We start from the raw sequence: 18,696 nt of genomic DNA on the forward strand, positions 1-18,696 counted from the left end.
CAGAATTAATCTGGACTCCTACCTCAGGCATTATACAGAAATTAACCTAAACAAAGCAGATACCAAAAGATAAATCTGAAATTATGAAAACTCTTAGACTCATCAGTAAAAATCTCCTGACACTGGATGAGGCAGTAGTGTAATACCTGAAGTGCAAGCAACAACAACAAAAAAAATAAAATTGAACTTAATAAAAATTAAACTTTTGTGCCATAAGAAACTATCAAGAAAGTAAAAAGACAATCCACAGAATAGTAGAAAATATTTGTAGGTCACATACCTGATAAATGTCTGATATCTAGAAAATATAAAGAACTCTTAAAGGTCAACAATAAAAGATAACCAAATTAGGCCAGGCACAGTGGCTCACACTATAATCCCAGCAGTTTGGGAGGCTGAGGTGAGAGGATCACTTGAGCCCAGGAGTTTGAGCTCAGCCTGGGCAACATAGTGAGACCCTGTCTGTACAAAAAAACGAGGCAAGAGGACCACTTGATCCTAGGAGGTCAAGGCTGCGATGAGCCATATCATGTCAGCACACTTGCCTGAGTGATGGGAGTGAGATCCTGTCTTAAAAAAAAAAAAAAAAAAAAAAAAAAAAAAAAAAAAAAATTGGGCATAAAACCTCCCAACAAAGAAAAGCCCAGGAACAAGATGACTTCACTGGAGAATTCTACCAAACATTTAAGAATTAACACCAATCATCTTCAAACTCTTTGAAAAAAAATAACTACTGAAGAAAAAGGAACACTTCCAAACTCATTCGGTGAAGACAGCATTACTTTAATACCAAAGCCAAAGAGGCTAAAAGACAAAACTACAGGCCAATATCCCTGATGAATATTGGGGCAAAAATTCTCAACAAAGTAGTAGCAAATTATACATCATGACCAAGTGAAAGTTATTCCTGGAATGAAAGAATGGTTCAACACAGAAAACTCAATCATTAAAATATACCACATTAACAGAATGAAAGACAAAAACCATATGATCGCCTCAACTGATGGAGAAAAAACATTTGACACAATTCACCCTTTCATGATTAAAGCACTCAACAAGCTTAGAGGGAAAGCACATCAACATGATAAAGGTCCTCTATGACAAACCCATCACTGACATCATACTCAATGGTCAAAGACAAAAAGCTTTTCCTCTAAGATCAGAAACAAGACAAGGATACCAGTTTTCACCTGTTCTATTCAACACAGTACTGAAGTCCTAATCAGAGGATTAGGCAAGAAAACAAGATAAAGGCATTGAAATTGGAAAGGAAGAAATAAAATTATCTGTTCGCAGATGACATGATCTTATGTTAGAAAACCCTAAGCAGTCTGTGCACACACAAACTGAACTATTAAGTTCAACAGAGTTACAGGATATAAAACCCACACATCAAATGCATTTGTATACACTAACAATGAACAATACAAAAAGAAAAGGCAGTTTTACAGTAGCATCAATAAACAAGAAATACCCTAGGAATAAGCCTAACCAAGGAAAAGAAATTGCTAAAAGGAGTTAAGAAGACATTCTGTGTTCATAGACTGGAAGAGTTTGTATTGTTAAGATGTCAGTACCACCCAAAACAATCTATAGATTCAATGCAATCTCCACGAAAACGCCAATAGCATTTAAGAATAGAAATATCCATCCTAAAATTCCTAAGAAATATCAAAGGATCTTGAATAGCCAAAACAATTTTTAAAAAGAATAATAATGGGCTGGGTGCGGTGGCTTACACCTGTAATCCCAGCACTTTGGGAGGCCAAGGTTGGTGGATCACCTGAGGTCAGGAGTTCAAGACCAGCCTGGGCAACATGGTGAATCCCCATCTCTACTAAAAATACACACATACACACACAAAAGCCAGGCATCGTGGCACACACCTGTAATCCCAGCTACTCAGGAGGCTGAGGCAGGAAAATAGCTCAAACCCAGGAGGCAGAGGTTGCAGTGAGCCGAGATCACACCACTGTACTCCCGCCTAGGCAAGAGTAGACTCCATCTAAATAAATAAATAAATAATGTGGAAGAATCACAGTTTCTGATTTCAAAGCATACTACAAGAAGTCATATTAATCAAAGCAGTGTGGTACTGACATGAAGATAAACATACAGACCAATGGACTAGAAAAAGCCCAGAAATAAGCTCTCATGCATCTGTTCAAATGGTCTTTGACAAGGGTGCCAAAACCGTTGAAAAGGGAAAGGATAGGTTTTTCAACAAATCTGTGTCGGGAAAACTGAAAATCCACAAGAAAAGATAAGGTTAGTTCCTTTATACCATACACAAAAATTAACTCAAAATGCACCAAAGACCTAAAAATAAGATCCAAAACTATAAAATTCATATAAGAAAACATAAGAGATGAGGCAGGATCACTTGAGCCCAGGAGGTCAAGACCAGCCTGGTCAAAATGGTGAAACCCTGTCTCTACTAAAAATTAAAAAAAAAAAAAAATTAGCTGGGTGTGGTGGTGCACACCTGCAGCCTTAATCCCAGCTTCTCTGGAGGCTGAGGCAAGAGAATCACTTGAACCCGGGAAATGGGAGGTTGCAGTGAGCATAGATGGTGCCACTGCACTCCAGCCTGAGCAACAAGAGCAAAACTCCATCTCAAAAAAAAAAAAAAAAAGGAAAACCCGTGTCCATCAACTGAATAAACAAAATATATATACATACAGTAACATTATTCAGTCATAAAAAGGAATAAATACTGATATATCCTGCAATACCCATAAATCTTGAAAACATTATGCTAAGTGAAAGAAGCCAGTCACAAGAGGCCACATATTGAATGATTCCATTTATGTGAAATATCCAGGATAGGCAAATATATAGAGACAAAGTATTTTAGTGGTTGTCAGGGACTAGAGGGATAATGAGGAGGGACAGCTAATGGGTACAGAGTTTCTTTTTGGGGTGACAAAAATGTTCTGGAATTAGATAGTACTGACCATTATACAATTTTGTGAAAATACTAAAAACCATTGAACTGTACACTATAAAAGGGTGAATTTTATGTTATGTGAATTACACCTCAATTAAAAATATTAGCAAATGCAATTCAGCAGCATATAAAAAGTATCACATACCATGACCAAGTGCTGTTTGCCCCAGGAATGCAGGGTTGGTTTAACATCCAAAAATCAAAGTGATATAACAAAAGCCACATGATTATCTCAATACACAAGTAGTATGTGATTAAAAAATAGCATGTGACAAAAATTCAACATCCATTCATGATAAAAATTCTCAACAAAGGCTTAAAAGAGAATGTATAGCTAATATCATACTTAACAATGAAAACATTTAACGTTTTCCCCCCAACACTGGAAAAAAGGCAAAAATGACATCGTCACCATTTCTATTCAACATTGTATTAGCCCATGCAATAAGACAATAAAAAATAATTAAAGGCACACTGAAGAATTAAACTATCTATTCATAGATGATATAATCTTGTACATAGTAAATCTTAAGAAATCAAACAACTATTAGAACCAAAAAAGGTGTTTACCACAGTCACAGGATCCAAGATCAATATCCGAAAATCTATTTTAGTTACGTATACTAGCAACAAAATGAAACATAAAACTGAAAAAACAAACTTGCAACGTCATAAAAAATAATACTTAAAAAAGAAAATTAAAGTACAATACCTGTAAACAAAATCATAAAACTGCTAAGGAAAATCACACATCTAAGTAAATGACATCCTGTGTTTCTGGATTGGAGGACTCAATATTCTTAAAATGGCAACTCCCCTCAAATCAATCTACTGATTTAATGTCAAGTTTCTAAACCCTGGTATTACTGTTACTTGGGACAAGTCTTTGTTATACGGAGCCATCCTGCGCATTCCAAGATGTTTAGCAACATTCTCAGCCCCACTAGATGCCAGCAGCACCACCCTACTCTAGTTGTAAAAAAAAATTGCCAAATGTCCCTTCAGGGCAAATTTGCCCCTGGTTGAGAACCACTCAACAGTGGTTACAATCTTCACCAAATTCCCAGCAGGACTTTTAAGTTTTTGTTTTAAGGAAAAACTGATATTAAAATTCATATGCAGAGGCTGGGCATCGTGGCTCACACCTGTAATCCCAGCACTTTGGGACGCCAAGGCAGGCAGATCACTTGAGACCAAGAGTTCAAGACCAGCCTGGCCAACATTAAAAAACCCCATCTCTACTAAAAACACAAAAATTGGCCAGGTGTGGTAGTGGACACCTGTAGTCCAAACTACTCAGGAGGCTGAGGTGGGAGAATCACTTGAACCCAGGAGGTGGAGGTTGCAGTGAGCTGAGCTCACGCTACTGCACTCCAGCCTGGGTGAGAGTTTGTCTTAAATATATATATACGCGAATACCATGGACCTAAAGTGATTAAAAATTTCATAAAACCACCAAGTTGAAGAACTTAAAGCACTGATGTCAAAACATAAAGCTTCAGTAGCCAAGGCAGTCTGCTGTTTGATCCATAAGCCAATGTAAGAGAACCCAGAAATAAACCCACACACACATGGGCAATTGATTTTGACAAAGGTACCAAGATAATTAAGTGGGGAAAGGTTAGTCCTTTTAATGGATGGTATTGGAAAATTTGGGTATCTTTTTGTAAAAAAAAAAAATTAAGAAAGAAGAACTTAGACCCTTACTTCACATACCACATGTATAAATTAACTCAAATTGAATCAGAAACCTAAACTGAAGACCTACATATATACAACTCAGAGAAAATAAGGCTGGGCTCGGTGGCTCACACCTGTAGTCCCAGCCCTTTGGGGGACCAAGGCAAGAGGATGTCTTCAGACTATCAGTTCAAGACCAGTAAGGCCAACATAATGAGACCCTCTCTCTACAAACACCTTACAAATGACCCAGGTGTGGTGGCACATACCTGTAGTCCCACCTACTGAGGAGGCTGAGATGGGAAAATCACCTGAGCCGAGGAGGTAGAGGCTGCAGTGAGCCGTGATAGCACCACTGCACTCCTGCCTGAGAGACAGAGCAAGACCCTGTCTCAAAATAAACACCATTAAGAAAATGAAAAGACAAGCTACCAACCAGGAAAAAGTAAATACAAAATATATATCTAAGATTTGATCAGAATATATTTTTAAAATCTTTTATAACCCAGTAAAAAGACACATTCTAAGAGAGCACATGCATTAAAACCCTCAAGGATCTCTCAATATAAAGATGGGTGTTTTTTACTGACAGCAACTGAAGCAAACAGATAAGGTACTCTTCTCTCTCAAAATATATTTTTTTTTTTTTGAGGCGGAGTTTCGCTCGTTACCCAGGCTGGAGTGCAATGGCGCGATCTCGGCTCACCACAACCTCCGCCTCCTGGGTTCAGGCAATTCTCCTGCCTCAGCCTCCTGAGTAGCTGGGATTACAGGCACGCGCCACCATGCCCAGCTAATTTTTTTTTTTTATTATTTTTAGTAGAGACAAGGTTTCACCATGTTGACCAAGATGGTCTCGATCTCTTGACCTCGTGATCCACCTGCCTCGGCCTCCCAAAGTGCTGGGATTACAGGCGTGAGCCACCGTGCCCGGCCTCTCAAAATACTTTTAATAAAGTTATCCATAAAGCCCAGATACATCCTGCCTCCTAGTCAGGAGGAAGGTTGGCAGGTAACAGAAAGATGGGATTCTGCTACCCATAGCTAACAGGCATAGAAGCCAGCCTGTTCTCATCACAGGCTAACAGTTTCCAAAGGGATCCATCTTTATGGTGGATTGTCATTTTATGGATGTCTTCTTCAAACTGAACAGAATCAAAGTGCTCATCAAAATGGAGGTATCATGCTGAACCAGGTACTACTTCAACACGCCACTGGCAGTGGGAAACAGGCTGCGATCTCTGAAGAGATCAGAGAAGCTCCTGCATATCAGAGTTTTAAAAGCTAAACTGACTATCTGGATTTAGAACTTGAATGCCTTCCCATGTAACTTTGGGAACTTGCCTTCAAAGGCACATCCTGGCACTGGTGTCTTCAGACCAACGTACAGACTCTTCCGCGGCCTGATTCAAGAGGAAGACACTTTCCAAAGCAGTTACATAAATATACCGGGATCTCTCACCCTGAAATAAATGCACGGATCAAACAGGCCCTCTGAAAGAAGCTGGCAATGATGCATCAATTAGCTTTTAGGAAACATTTTCTTTTTTTTTTTTTTTTTTTTTTTTTTTTTTTTTTTTGAGACGGAGTTTCGCTCTTGTTACCCAGGCTGGAGTGCAATGGCGCGATCTCGGCTCACCGCAACCTCCGCCTCCCGGGTTCAGGCAATTCTCCTGCCTCAGCCTCCTGAGTAGCTGGGATTACAGGCACACGCCACCATGCCCAGCTAATTTTTTGTATTTTTAGTAGAGACGGGGTTTCACCATGTTGACCAGGATGGTCTCGATCTCTCGACCTCGTGATCCACCCGCCTCGGCCTCCCAAAGTGCTGGGATTACAGGCTTGAGCCACCGCGCCCGGCTTAGGAAACATTTTCAAGTAACCACTTCCTCAATCACTCTCCCTCTAGAGATAAATGTAGAATCTTTTCTGAAATGTAAATGTTAACTTTCACTTATAGAATGGAACACCCTTCAAATTCTGTAAACGTTAAATGAAACTTACAGGAGGCACGGATTTGGATGGAGCTCCTGCACTATACCCAGAAGACAAAACTGAGATGGCGTCACTCATGATGAATTTCCCAGCCACCAAACCAAAACTCAGTTGTTCATCTGAGCTTCTGATCAATAAGGAGAGACAGATAATAATCACATCTCCAAACAGGCCAGTTTTAGCCTGCATGGCGAGAAAAACCCCTCTATTTTACCCTTGCAAGGAAAATAACCTCAAGTAACCTGATGTTAACCAGCTGCATTTTGTATGATGCTGTTTTCTGGTTCCCACTCAAGATATCTTGTAAAAACGGACTATTGGCCAGACACAATGGCTCACACCTGTCATCCCAGTACTTTGGCAGGCCGAGGCGAGCATATCACCTGAGGTAAGGAGTTCAAGACAGGCCGGACCAACATGGAAAAATCCCATTTCTACTAAAAATACAAAATTAGCCAGGTGTGGTGGTACATGCCTGTAATCCCAGCTACTCGGGAGAATCACTTGAACCCGGGAGGCGGAGGTTGTAGTAAGCTGAGATCTCGCCATTGCACTCTAGCCTGGATAACAAGAGTGAAACTCTGTTTCAAAAACAAACAAAACAAAACCTGACTGTTCTTCCATGCCCAGGGTAGATTTTTAGATAAGATGCTGCCCACTTCATAAATTGCAAGCAAAAGCCAATTAGATCATTTAACAGCATTTCAAATTTATTGAGTTTTCACAGATATAAATAACAAGGATTACTTCCCTCTAGAAAAAGCCACAGCTCATCAGCTCAAGCCAGTTAGTTAAGAAGAACTGGCTCCAGCTAGGAAACCTGATCCAGCTACCTAAATCTAGGGGAAGAGAGTTCTACAGATTTATTCCAGCTATGACACGGTTGGTCTAAAGAACACATCCTCCCTTTGATAAAGTCATAGTACTATTAAAAGTTAAGGGCAGAAAGTAGGCTAGGTAGTGTTCAAAGTGAAAAATCAAAGGAAACAATTCGATTCCATCTCAATTCAGACTTTCCAAATTCTCCTGTAAACTAGGTAGGGTATTAACACTTCACCTCACTATTTTCCCTATCAGAGTAGTACACAGAAACGACCAACCTCCTCTCCCTTGCTGGTTAGTAGAGGTACAAGGAGGCCCCAAAAGTGCCTGTATCCAGCTGAGCGTGGGCTGGGCAGCACATCCCGCAGACGTGAGTGCTATGCAGAGTGACCCCTTCACACACTCCTGCTAGTACGAAAACATTGCAAAGTTAGTCTGCTTGGCTTTAAGCTGCTTTCAAAAACCACTGAAAACATATCCCCCCCCCCCCAACTCCTTCCAGATATGACACAAGTATCTTCAGTGTTCTCAGCTGGATTTTCTATTTCAGTTATTTGCCAAGTTCCATTCGTCAAAAATTAGAAGGTGCAGTGCTTCCTGTTTTTAAAGGGGGACATTTTGAAGAGGGAAAATTTATAGCTACATGTGCATGAAATAGAAATGCAACAATCCTATGTGTAATCAGTTCTCTCTCCAGAATCAGATAAAATGGAAAATTATGTCTTTTCCTGATGCTTCCAAAGAACATCAGTATTATGAAGTTCCATTGTACTGTCTTTAGATATGCATGCCTACACTTACTTTTTAAAATCACTATGGATATATAATTCATTTAAGACGGTCTAAAAGCCTAAAATTTTTTAGTGTATTCACAAAGTAATGCAGTCATCACCATTATCTAATCACAGAACATTTTCGTCATTCCAAAAGAAACTTGTATCTGCTAGTTCTCACTTCATGTTCTCTACCTCCAACCCTAGCCCCTGACAACCACCCACCTTTTTCTCTATACATTTACTTATTCTGGACATGTCACATAAACGGAGTCGAACATGCGCCCTTTTGTGACTGGCTTCTTTGAGCATGTTTTCAAGATTCATGCACGTTGCAGCCTGTACCTGTCCCCCCTTGTGGCCTTTTCACTGCCAAGTACTCCACTGCATGGCTGTATGACCGCATTTATCCAGTCATGAGTTAATGGACATTTGGGTTGTTTACAACTTTTAGCAATTATGAATAATGCTGTAAATACACACAGATTTTTGTATGAACATTTGTTTCCAATCCTCTTGAGTATATCTACCTAGGAGATTTGCCGGTCATATCCTAACTCCTACGTTTCACTATTAAATGGGGAATGGCCAACCTGTTTCCCAAAGCAGTCGCACCCGTTTGCAGTCCTATCAGCAACTTAATATTTTCCAGTGGCTCCACGTCCTCAGCAACACTTATCTTTCTAATTAAAGCAATCCTAGCAGGCACGAAGTGATGTCTCATTGTGGTTTTTATTTGCATTTCCCTAATGACCAATGACACTGGGCATCTTTTCACATCCTTAGTGGCCATTTGTATATCTTCTTTGGAGAAATGTCCATTCATATCCTTTGCTCAATTATAAATTGGCTTGTTTTTTCATTAAGTTGTAAGACTTCTGGATACAAATCACATTGTATTTTTAAGGTAAAGGAAAATCTGTTGATATACTGTATAATACATTAACTTTAAAAATACAGTCCAGTGAGAATATAAGTACATCAAAATTTCACCTTAAATTTGAAATCACATAGAAATGTAGTGTTAAAGCAATCGTTGCTTTTTCAGATAAATGAATCTGAAGCCAAAGATGATGAGTGTGTGGATCCATTGGTTAGAAGATTTGAGATATGAGCAGATCTTACTAAATCCTGACTTAAAAAAAGACACGACTTGAATAATGCTGGATACTTATTAACACTAACACATTGCTAACAGTTAAGTGTAATAACAGACTTGTGGTTTTATTTAACAGTCCTTATCTTTTAGAAATACATACTCAAATATTTACAAATGAAATGATTTGCCATCTGGGATTTGCTCTGAAATAAATAAGGGTTCAAAGATGAACGGCATACAGATAAATCAAGATTGGCCATGAACCAATCACGTGAAAAGGTGTTCATTATGCTAGTCTCCTTTGACATATGTCTGACATGTTCCATTAAAGTTTTCAGAAGCTCTCGCTCCAGTGTCTCCTATGTAGAAGAGCACAGGCAGCTGCAGCAACTACACTTTTATAAATTCAGAGTCATTGTCAGTTATCCTGTAAGTAAAATCTCTGGGAAACTCCACGTGAGGACGTAACTGTCTGTGCACAGTCGTCTGTACAAAGCTGAATTACCACCACCAGTCACAGGTTATTTGAGCAGCCATATCAACCATGGCTCAAACAACAGAGCCAAAGCACCAGCCATCAGCACCACTCTCTGCTGACACATCTATTCTCACCAAACATCACTGAGGGACTGGAACCTCCAATGGAAGTGTAATTATTACCCTCACTGGCTACAGAAAATACCACCTCCAAGAGTATGTGTCGACAGTAACTAATTTTACAACCATCCCTCAGGCCACTTGACACTCACTCAAATTGCACATCCAATAGACACCTGAGTCAGGATGCCTGGGTATAACTTTCACACATAAAATGTATACCCACCAGAACGGCTGTAATAAAAAAGACAAGAATTGGCAAGGATGTGGAGACACTGCAGCCCGCATGTACTGTGGCAGTGGCAGGAATCTTTTTTTTTTTTTTTTTTTTTTTTTTTTTTTTTCCTGTTTTTGGAGACAGAGTCTCACTCTGTTGCCCAGGCTACAGTGCAACGGCACAAACACAGCTCACTACAACCTCCACCTCCTGGGTTCAAGTAATTCTCTTGCCTCAGCCTCCCAAGTAGCTGGGACTACAGGCATAGGCCACCATGCCTGGCTAATTATTCTATTTTTAGTAGAGACAGGGCTTCACCATGTTGGCCAGGATGGTCTCAATCTCTTGACCTTGTGATCCACCCAGCTTGGCCTCCCAAAGTGCTGGGGTTACAGGCATAAGCCACCACACCCAGGCGGCAGGAATATTTCTAAAAGTACAGCCACTTTGGAAAAAGGTTAGCAGTTTTCTAAACATTAAATATAAATTTACCACACCATCTGACAATTCCACAGCTAGGAATCTGAGATGAAAACGTCCACACAGACATACTTATGAACGTTCAGAGATTATTCATAATTTAAAAAAACTAATTGTAGGCCAGTCAAACGTCTATCAACTGGTGAATGGAGAAGCAAAATGTGGTATATCCAAACAGTGAACACGAAACCAGCAGCTAAAGGACTACGCACAGCAGGTGTACGCTGCAACATGAACGAACCTCAACAACATCCTAAGTGAAAGATGCCAGGTATACAAGACCAAATGCATGACTCTACTGTGAAATTTCTACAAAGGCTGAATCTGTACAGAGAGCAGATCAGTATGGCTGCCTGGGGCTGGAGGTAGGAGCGGGATTCACCGCAGAGCAGCATGAGTGATTTTAGAGGCTGATGGAAAGTTTCTAAAACTGGACTGCACAACTCTAAATGCACTAAAACCAATTCATTGTACATTCACAATGGGTGAATTTTACGGTGTGTAAATTACACAAAGCAATTTTTTAAGTGGTATTATAACAAAGTTTTAGAAATGACTATTTTAAAAGCTCTGGCTCATAGCCCATTCATTTGACATAGTCAACACAATGAAGTCTAATAGACTACTAAGATTTAAGAGTATCAGCATTTGCTTGAAAATGAAACATGCAACTTTCAAAGGATTCCAAGTACACCCATCTCTAAATCTTACTAAATATTGCTCTTTCAGCTATAAGTCATGTAATTCTGTGACAAAATCACTGTCAACTATTTACATCAGCCATTTCATTAATTTGTCTTTCTGCAACCTTATGCCCTGGAGCATTTCTTTTGTAAAAATCTCGTTTGGTATAGCCCATGTTTTCCATTAGATACAAAGTTTTCTCAGAATATTTCATAACCTGAAGTAAAATTCTAATATTCAAATGAACATGCATTTAAATACACACTTTTTAAACATAAAATGAATATTTTTCATTTGCTCATTAAGCCACTGCCACGCTGCCCGTAAGTTTCAAACACTTCACTGTTTCAAATCAGGCTTTGTTTTTACCCTGTGGGTTCAAAATTCTTCTTTTCAAAGCAGTGCTGCCTTCAATGCTTAAGCTGACATTAATTTCAGTTAACTCCATTGCTTTCCACTCCACTGACAGATTTGCCAAAGAGGTAAAAGTCCCTCTAAAGCCAATCATTTAAAAAAAGGTTTTTTTAACTATATTCCCCAAAACCAAATCTAGTCTGAAACACTAACAGCCTTCAACAGATACAAGTAGAAAGCTAGAAGGGAAGTGGAAAGGGCCTGCCTGTGACAGCCCCACCTCATGAAAGACAGCAGCCCAAGTTACAGCTTGAAGACCGAGGCTCTAAATGACTACAAGCTACATACATGATTTCTGCACAGCGCAACTGCAAAACTTAAAACAATCATGCAGCACTCGTAAGTAAATAGAAACCTGGGATACACTTTAAAATGCTTAAAATCTCAATTTAAGAAATGGACAACATGATTCCCTTTAAATAATTTCCCTTTACAACTCCATAAAGACATTACTTACCAGGAATTCCACTTACTACAAAGGCTGCAGATCTTTTATCATAACTTTCCTGTGACAGATTTTTTAAAATCAACCAAAGGAAAATTAAAAAACACAAAGGAAAATTAAAAAACACATTAATAGAAAACACTGAACCTAGCGAAAAGTTGTCAAATAAATGAGTTGGTGAGCAAGAAATGCTACCTACTCAACAGGTAGGAAAGAAGGTAAGATAGCAAGAATGCTCTGGTAAAATCATTCATGTAACTGTATTATGAGTTTGAAAAAATAGCACTATTTGCCTCCAGAAATCAGGTACAAATAAAGCAAATATTTAAGAAAAATGGTAACAAATAGCAAAGATAAACCTGGAAAAGGGCATCTGTACTATTAGGAATTTTATAATTTATCTTAACTACAAAATATACACTGCTTTCCCTCAGAAGTCAAAGATAAAGGTGTCATGATCAATAACTTCACCACAGTTCTATGAAATAAAAATAGAAATTATTGCTATGACTGTAAAAATGGAGGCAGTAAAGAGTTCAGAAATACACTCATTTATAATGAATTAAATCATGACTCATAATTTGAACCCTAATTATCACATTATGTAGAAATCACAATTCAGGTTTTGTGTCCTCATTTATATGTTAAATAGTTCACATTTTAAAAACATTTTATCATTACATTATCAAATTTGATAAAATCTTATGAAAACATCTAAGTATTCAATATAAATCATACTGTTAAAAGTGTAAGGTAACATTTAAAGAAAACTGCTGAGGTGCCAGATAAGTATTTTCTATTAAATATACACAATTTAACATTTAGAACTGCATAACTTAATTCCTGCTAAAAGTTGATTCAGTTTTACAAAGGCATACTTTGTGAACCATGGTAAATTTCCCCAGCATCACTTTCTTTTTATTCCAAAGCTCCTTCAATTAAGTTTAACTTTCTCCTGTCATTGATATGTGAACATTACAGAAGTTTTACAATATGCAGTCTTAATAGTAACATGTTTCAAAACCTAAGCAAAGTGTACATTAAGTTAGCTACTACTATCTTATCATCAAATAAAAAATAAGTGAACACTTAAGTCTTTCTGAGGAAAAAATAGTGTACCTTGCTTAAATAAGACTTCCCCAGTAAAGATACTATGTAGAAGTTTCTCATGTTATTTTGTTGAGTAAATTTACTTTCTCTCATTAAAACTTTTTAAAAGTCTAAGGAAGGATATGTACTTACAATGCCATATTATGCAAGTACGGTATTGTTCATAAAGCAGCCCGACAGAGTTGTAAACATTTTAAATGTAGTAAACAAGACCTGGCATGTCTTTTCTCCTTAAAACATGCCATTACAATGCTTTTTCCATGAATAGTTATTCCTCCTGGAAAAGTTTGCAGGTATATTTTAAATCTATAAAAAAATACACTGAAATATGTGAAAAGATTTAGTCATGGCAATTTCACTGAAGCTTTTATTGCCTCTGTTGGTAATATGACAGGGACTGTGAGAAACACAATTGAACTTACAGAGATATGCAGATGATATTCACTAAAGATAATCTTCATCTCAAGTATTTTTAATATGTGGGCACTTCTAATTTTATACATTTTACTATTTAAAAAGCATTACATTTTAAAATGTGTACCTGTTTTGACATTTGGCAAAAAGGAAACTGTACCTATGGTTCAGTTGAAAACAAAGAATCAGCATGGGGAGCTGACCGAAATGAGGACTGAAACACAGGAATTAAAGCAATTCAAGGGTGGGGGGTGTGTCTCTCCCTTTCTGTCAATCTCTCTCTCTCTCTGGCTCTCTCGCAGACACAGACTCAAACACACACAGCCATATGTGTAATCATCTTTTAGTACAAAATATTCCCTGTAACCAGACATTTATCTTCAGAATAATCATACCACATTAAATCAGTCTTCTCTTTTCAGCCCTAATAAAAGTTGTTTAATTCTAAGATGCCATCATAGTGAACAACCTTAACTTTATGCTACATAATTATATTCAAAGCTTTATGTATTTTTGTTTATAATTACACAGTAATTATAAATGTTTAGTACCAACCTGATGACAAACACTATTTTGTTGAAAAGGTTTTGCATTTAAAAAGAAAAATATGTAAAATCCAAGGCACTAGGCCACGAACCAATATCAGACTTTTAAAGAAAACACTTTATATTGGGGAAAAAAAGCTAATGGGATCTCATTTCAAAACACAGCATATGAGAATTAATCAATCTGAAAACAATAACCATAACTCAAAATCTTCAAGACAGGAAACAGTACATATATAGATATATATATATATATATATAGAGAGAGATATATATATATATATATATCTTTTAAACATTTCTCATAATTGAAGTTCCTCTTTATATTTACAAAAATGAAATCGGGAAACACTGAAAGCAGCAGGATTACTCTTCTTCCTTTTTGTCTTAATAACCAATTCCAGTAGCCTGAATAGAAATTTTCAAATGTTTCTTTTGGTAAAACTGCATTCATGAATTAAAGTTATGATTGGAATATTAGTATGTCCATAGGGAAAGCTTTCTAGTCTACTTCAAAATCATGTAGATAAAAAGCAGTTTTAATATGTCATTGTTTCCTAAAATAATTTCCATGTTTGCATAAAATGTACTGTTATTCTGAAGTACATTCCTTGGTTAATATCAACCCTAGACCTTAGAGAGAGTACCTGGATATACCAAGCACAATCTATTCCTATCAAAAGACCATAATCACCTACCATTTGAAGTATTATATTTCTAGCCTGCGTTACGGAAATGTTCAAGAAAAAAAAACCCTTCTTCACGTGTCAGTAAGTGAACAGAGAAATGACCATTTTCAGCATAAAAGCAGCTCATGGGTCTTGAAATGAAAAAAATACATACAAGACAGCATTTGCTTTGATGAGAAAACTGAGCTAATCTGAGTGAAACAAAAACAGTAGAGACTAGAAGCCAGATCGGTATTTTGCATCATGTATGCTTGTTTGAAAATCTTTGCTCCTAAAGTAAATATTTGGCAACCACAGTGATTAGCAGTTAAAGCAATTTCAACAAAATAAGAAGTCATCGAAAATGGACTATTTGTCTGAAAGAGCAGTACCTGTATCATAAAGATTGAACTTCATGGCTCATCCAACCATTTTCAAAATGTTACTTCTACAATCTTATAAATTAAAGAGAATTTCATTTGTGTTCCATAGTGCGATGACAAAAAAAAAAAAAGTAGAACCAAAACAAAAAATAAACCCTCATGCCTAAATTTAGAATATTGTATTGTGTAGCAATCCAAAACATTCAAAACAAATTAAATAGTTTAACTTATGTGACAGGCAGATAAGCATTTCAAAAGCATAATGAAGTCCAATTATGTAGTGCATAACGTAGACAGAAGTAGAATCTAACATTATGCAGACATTTGCTAAATAAAAGCTCCCTGTAGGGCAACGAAATATAAACGTGGGTAAGGTAAGCACAGACTACTTCTGTGGAACCTTTTGAAATCAAGAGTCTGAAACACAATACATTTTTCAGGTAGGCACCAAGTTATCCTAAAAATTTTCATGTTGGTTATTCTGACATTGTTTTTCATCAGATACTCTAGTCACATCAACAACACATGTGATTTGCCAGGAAAAAAAAAATTCCCCCCAAACCAAAACACCATTCCAGATCCAGTACACTTAAATATATCACTCTCATTGGAAGTGCTATTAGCATAGTCTTTGCAACTAGCCCAAAGCGTATATTTAAGAAGTTTTTATAAATTGTTTTGTGATGTTCATATGTTTAATTCTTATGCCAACTGTTTTCTGATGAAGACAGCATTGTGCTTTATGCGAGAATGAAAACCTCAAAATAATCACCATAAAGCTTCTAAGACTTATGGGAGAATAAACTAGGATGGTCCACAGATAGAAGATGAAATCCACAAGGTTGGAATTATAAATGTTTAGAGCGGCCAGACTAGAAGACAAGCCCAAGCCACCATTAGAAGAATGAAATACGGTATGGTCCAAGATGTATCCTTAAAGTTTTGTCTCAACCCTCCATCTGAATTGTGAGGATTGATCTTCAGTTCAGTCCAGCCAGCAGAAATTGACTGTGCAATTTTCTGTTGTATTTATTGTACACACTATGTACATTCTAGAAGGTTCCTTTAGTGCTACACTGTTGTACTTTTTGTCCCAGCAATTTGAGGGCGTGCAAATTCCACAAAGTCATCAATAAGAACAGGCCATGCTCCTGGAAAAAAGAAAAAATGTGAAAGAAAGAGCAGGGAAAATAAAAGAGAAATAAGGCTAACATTTTAGTAGAATCCTTTAAGACTTCCTCATATAAGCATTAAAGTATATCATTCTTATCTATTACCAATGATTAAGTCTTTCAAAACTCAAACTTTTTGGAGTTTTTACCCCAAATATTCCTTATATTCCTTGTGATTCATTACTCCCACATTTGGTTGTTCCTTGAGTGATAAAAAATAACTTGTCTGGCAACTAATCAATAATATGATTTTCTGAAGGCCACTGCATCAGGCAATGCAAGTAATTTAGTCAAAACCGGCAGCCAATGGACAGGCATATGACAGCATGCTGCCAGTGCTGCAGGCGAGAGGAAAAACACATTTTCCAGCATTCCGTGGCAATCTCACAAAGGAAATTAACAGGAAGTGTAGAATTCCATCCTATTTCATGCTAATACATAACTAAAAAGTGTAAACTGAATGTACGTATGCCTCTACACATTCACATCTCCAAGTCAGAAAGCTCTTCATTTGTGTGTAAAACCTAACAGAAGGCACCATTATTAGACATATGCAGGATTAAACAGTTCACTTTTTAAGGAAGATTCTAAATGACAATGAAAATGAAGAATTAACATCATCCCTGAGTACCCTTAATGATTCCCGCCTTAATGATGTCCACTTGTAAAGACACCAAGATCACAGAGGGGTTTTCAAAAAAATAGTTCCATCAGGTATCTCGCTGGTTCTCAACTGGGGCGAGGGAAACATGTATGAAGAAATCAACGTAAATCACTGCCACATGTAGAAAAATAAAAGTCCACATCCTAGTAGTGGATGGTAGGGCCACCTTTATACATATATGAAGAAACAGCAGAAAAGTATCCAACCAGTGAGTATTTACCGAATGCTAGTAGTACTATACTAGGCAGCTGTTTCAAAAAAAAGACCAGGCGCCGTGACTCACAGCTATAATCCCAGCGCTTTGGGTCAGGAGTTCAAGACCAGCCTGGCCAACATGATGAAACCCTGTCTGTATTAAAAATACAAAAAATTAGCTGGGCATGGTGGTGGGCACCTGAAATCCCAGCTACTCAGGAGGCTGAGGCAGGAGAATCGCTTGAACCCAGGAGGAGGGGGTTGCAGTGAGCCAAGATCGCACCACTGCAGTCCAGCGTAGGCAACAGAGCAAGACTCTAACATTAAAAAAAAAAAAAAAAAAGTCACTGAACTTGAGTTTACAATCAAGCTTATACAGAAGACTAACAGATAATTAAAAAAATACAAATAAGTATGAAAACACATCAAGAAGTAAAAAGGTTGCTAAAGTAAAATGAAAACCTAAAACATGGATAAAAATTACTCATGCCTTTCTGAAAGACATGAATACTGAGCTGGAATTGAAGGAAGCGGAAGAATATAGATTGGTAAATGTGTGAAGGTATTTCATACACTCAGAAGAGCATTCAAAAAAAGCATGGAGCTGGGCACGGTGGCTCATGCCTACAATCCCAACACTCTGGGAGGCCAAGGCAGGAGGACTGCTTGAAGCCAGGTGTACAGACCTCTACTTCTACAAAACATTAGGAAATTAGGCATTGTGGTACATGCCTGTAGTCCTAGCTACTTGGGAAGCTGAGGCAGGAGGATCACTGAGTCCAGGAGACTGAGGGCTTGCAACGAGCCATGCTCAAACCAGTGCACTCAGGCCTGGGCAACAGAGTGAGACTGTCTCAAAAAAAAGAAAAATGCTCAGAAGAGGGAAATCCAACTCTGAGGAAAACAAAAATACATAAGAAGTTCAGGGTGTGTGATAAAAAGATATAAAACAGCAGGTTAAAAAAAAAGTTGGTGTGGCAAAAATTTTCATTACCTTCTTCATCGTAATTAGACATGTCATCTGCAATCATTGTACTGAAGTCTAAAAGAAGGTTCCAGGTGTCTTTTGGTATTGATCGTTTATGATGTTCCTATTTAAAAAAATAAAAACAAAATACATTTGTATCACTAAAAAGAGCTGGAAAAAAGTTTGGACAATTCTAAATACAAGAATGCAAAATAACTGTGTAACAAAATGCTGGGAATCAAGCTTCTCTCATTCCATATCCAATACATTATGTTAATTTATCTTGAAACGGCAGAATCTTAGAGAAAACAGCAAACTGCAGAACATGTGAACTTACCAACAAAAATTTATTCCATAAGTCTAAGAATTTAAATCTTCCATTAAGCACTAAGTTCCAGTAGGCAATGGCCATTTCTAGATCT

At 37.6% G+C, this 18,696-nt stretch overlaps 1 protein-coding gene across 3 annotated transcripts in view; it reads right to left on the reverse strand.

Annotated features, from left to right (window-relative positions):
• Positions 1-8,933: 8,933 nt before the first annotated feature.
• Positions 8,934-18,696, reverse strand: part of DCUN1D1 (defective in cullin neddylation 1 domain containing 1) — a 44,766-nt gene continuing 35,003 nt past the window's right edge. For all 3 annotated transcript variants that reach the window (XM_039478884.2, XM_010337607.3, XM_010337608.3), the window contains exons 5-7: positions 18,612-18,694; positions 18,302-18,398; positions 8,934-16,427 (exon numbers count right to left, since the gene is read on the reverse strand). In XM_039478884.2, coding sequence (XP_039334818.1) covers positions 16,348-16,427; positions 18,302-18,398; positions 18,612-18,694 — 260 coding nt within the window. In that variant the 3' untranslated portion in view covers positions 8,934-16,347. The remainder of the gene's footprint in view (positions 16,428-18,301; positions 18,399-18,611; positions 18,695-18,696) is intronic.

Source organism: Saimiri boliviensis, chromosome 8 (assembly GCF_048565385.1).
Source record: "Saimiri boliviensis isolate mSaiBol1 chromosome 8, mSaiBol1.pri, whole genome shotgun sequence".
Lineage (NCBI taxonomy): Eukaryota > Metazoa > Chordata > Mammalia > Primates > Cebidae > Saimiri > Saimiri boliviensis.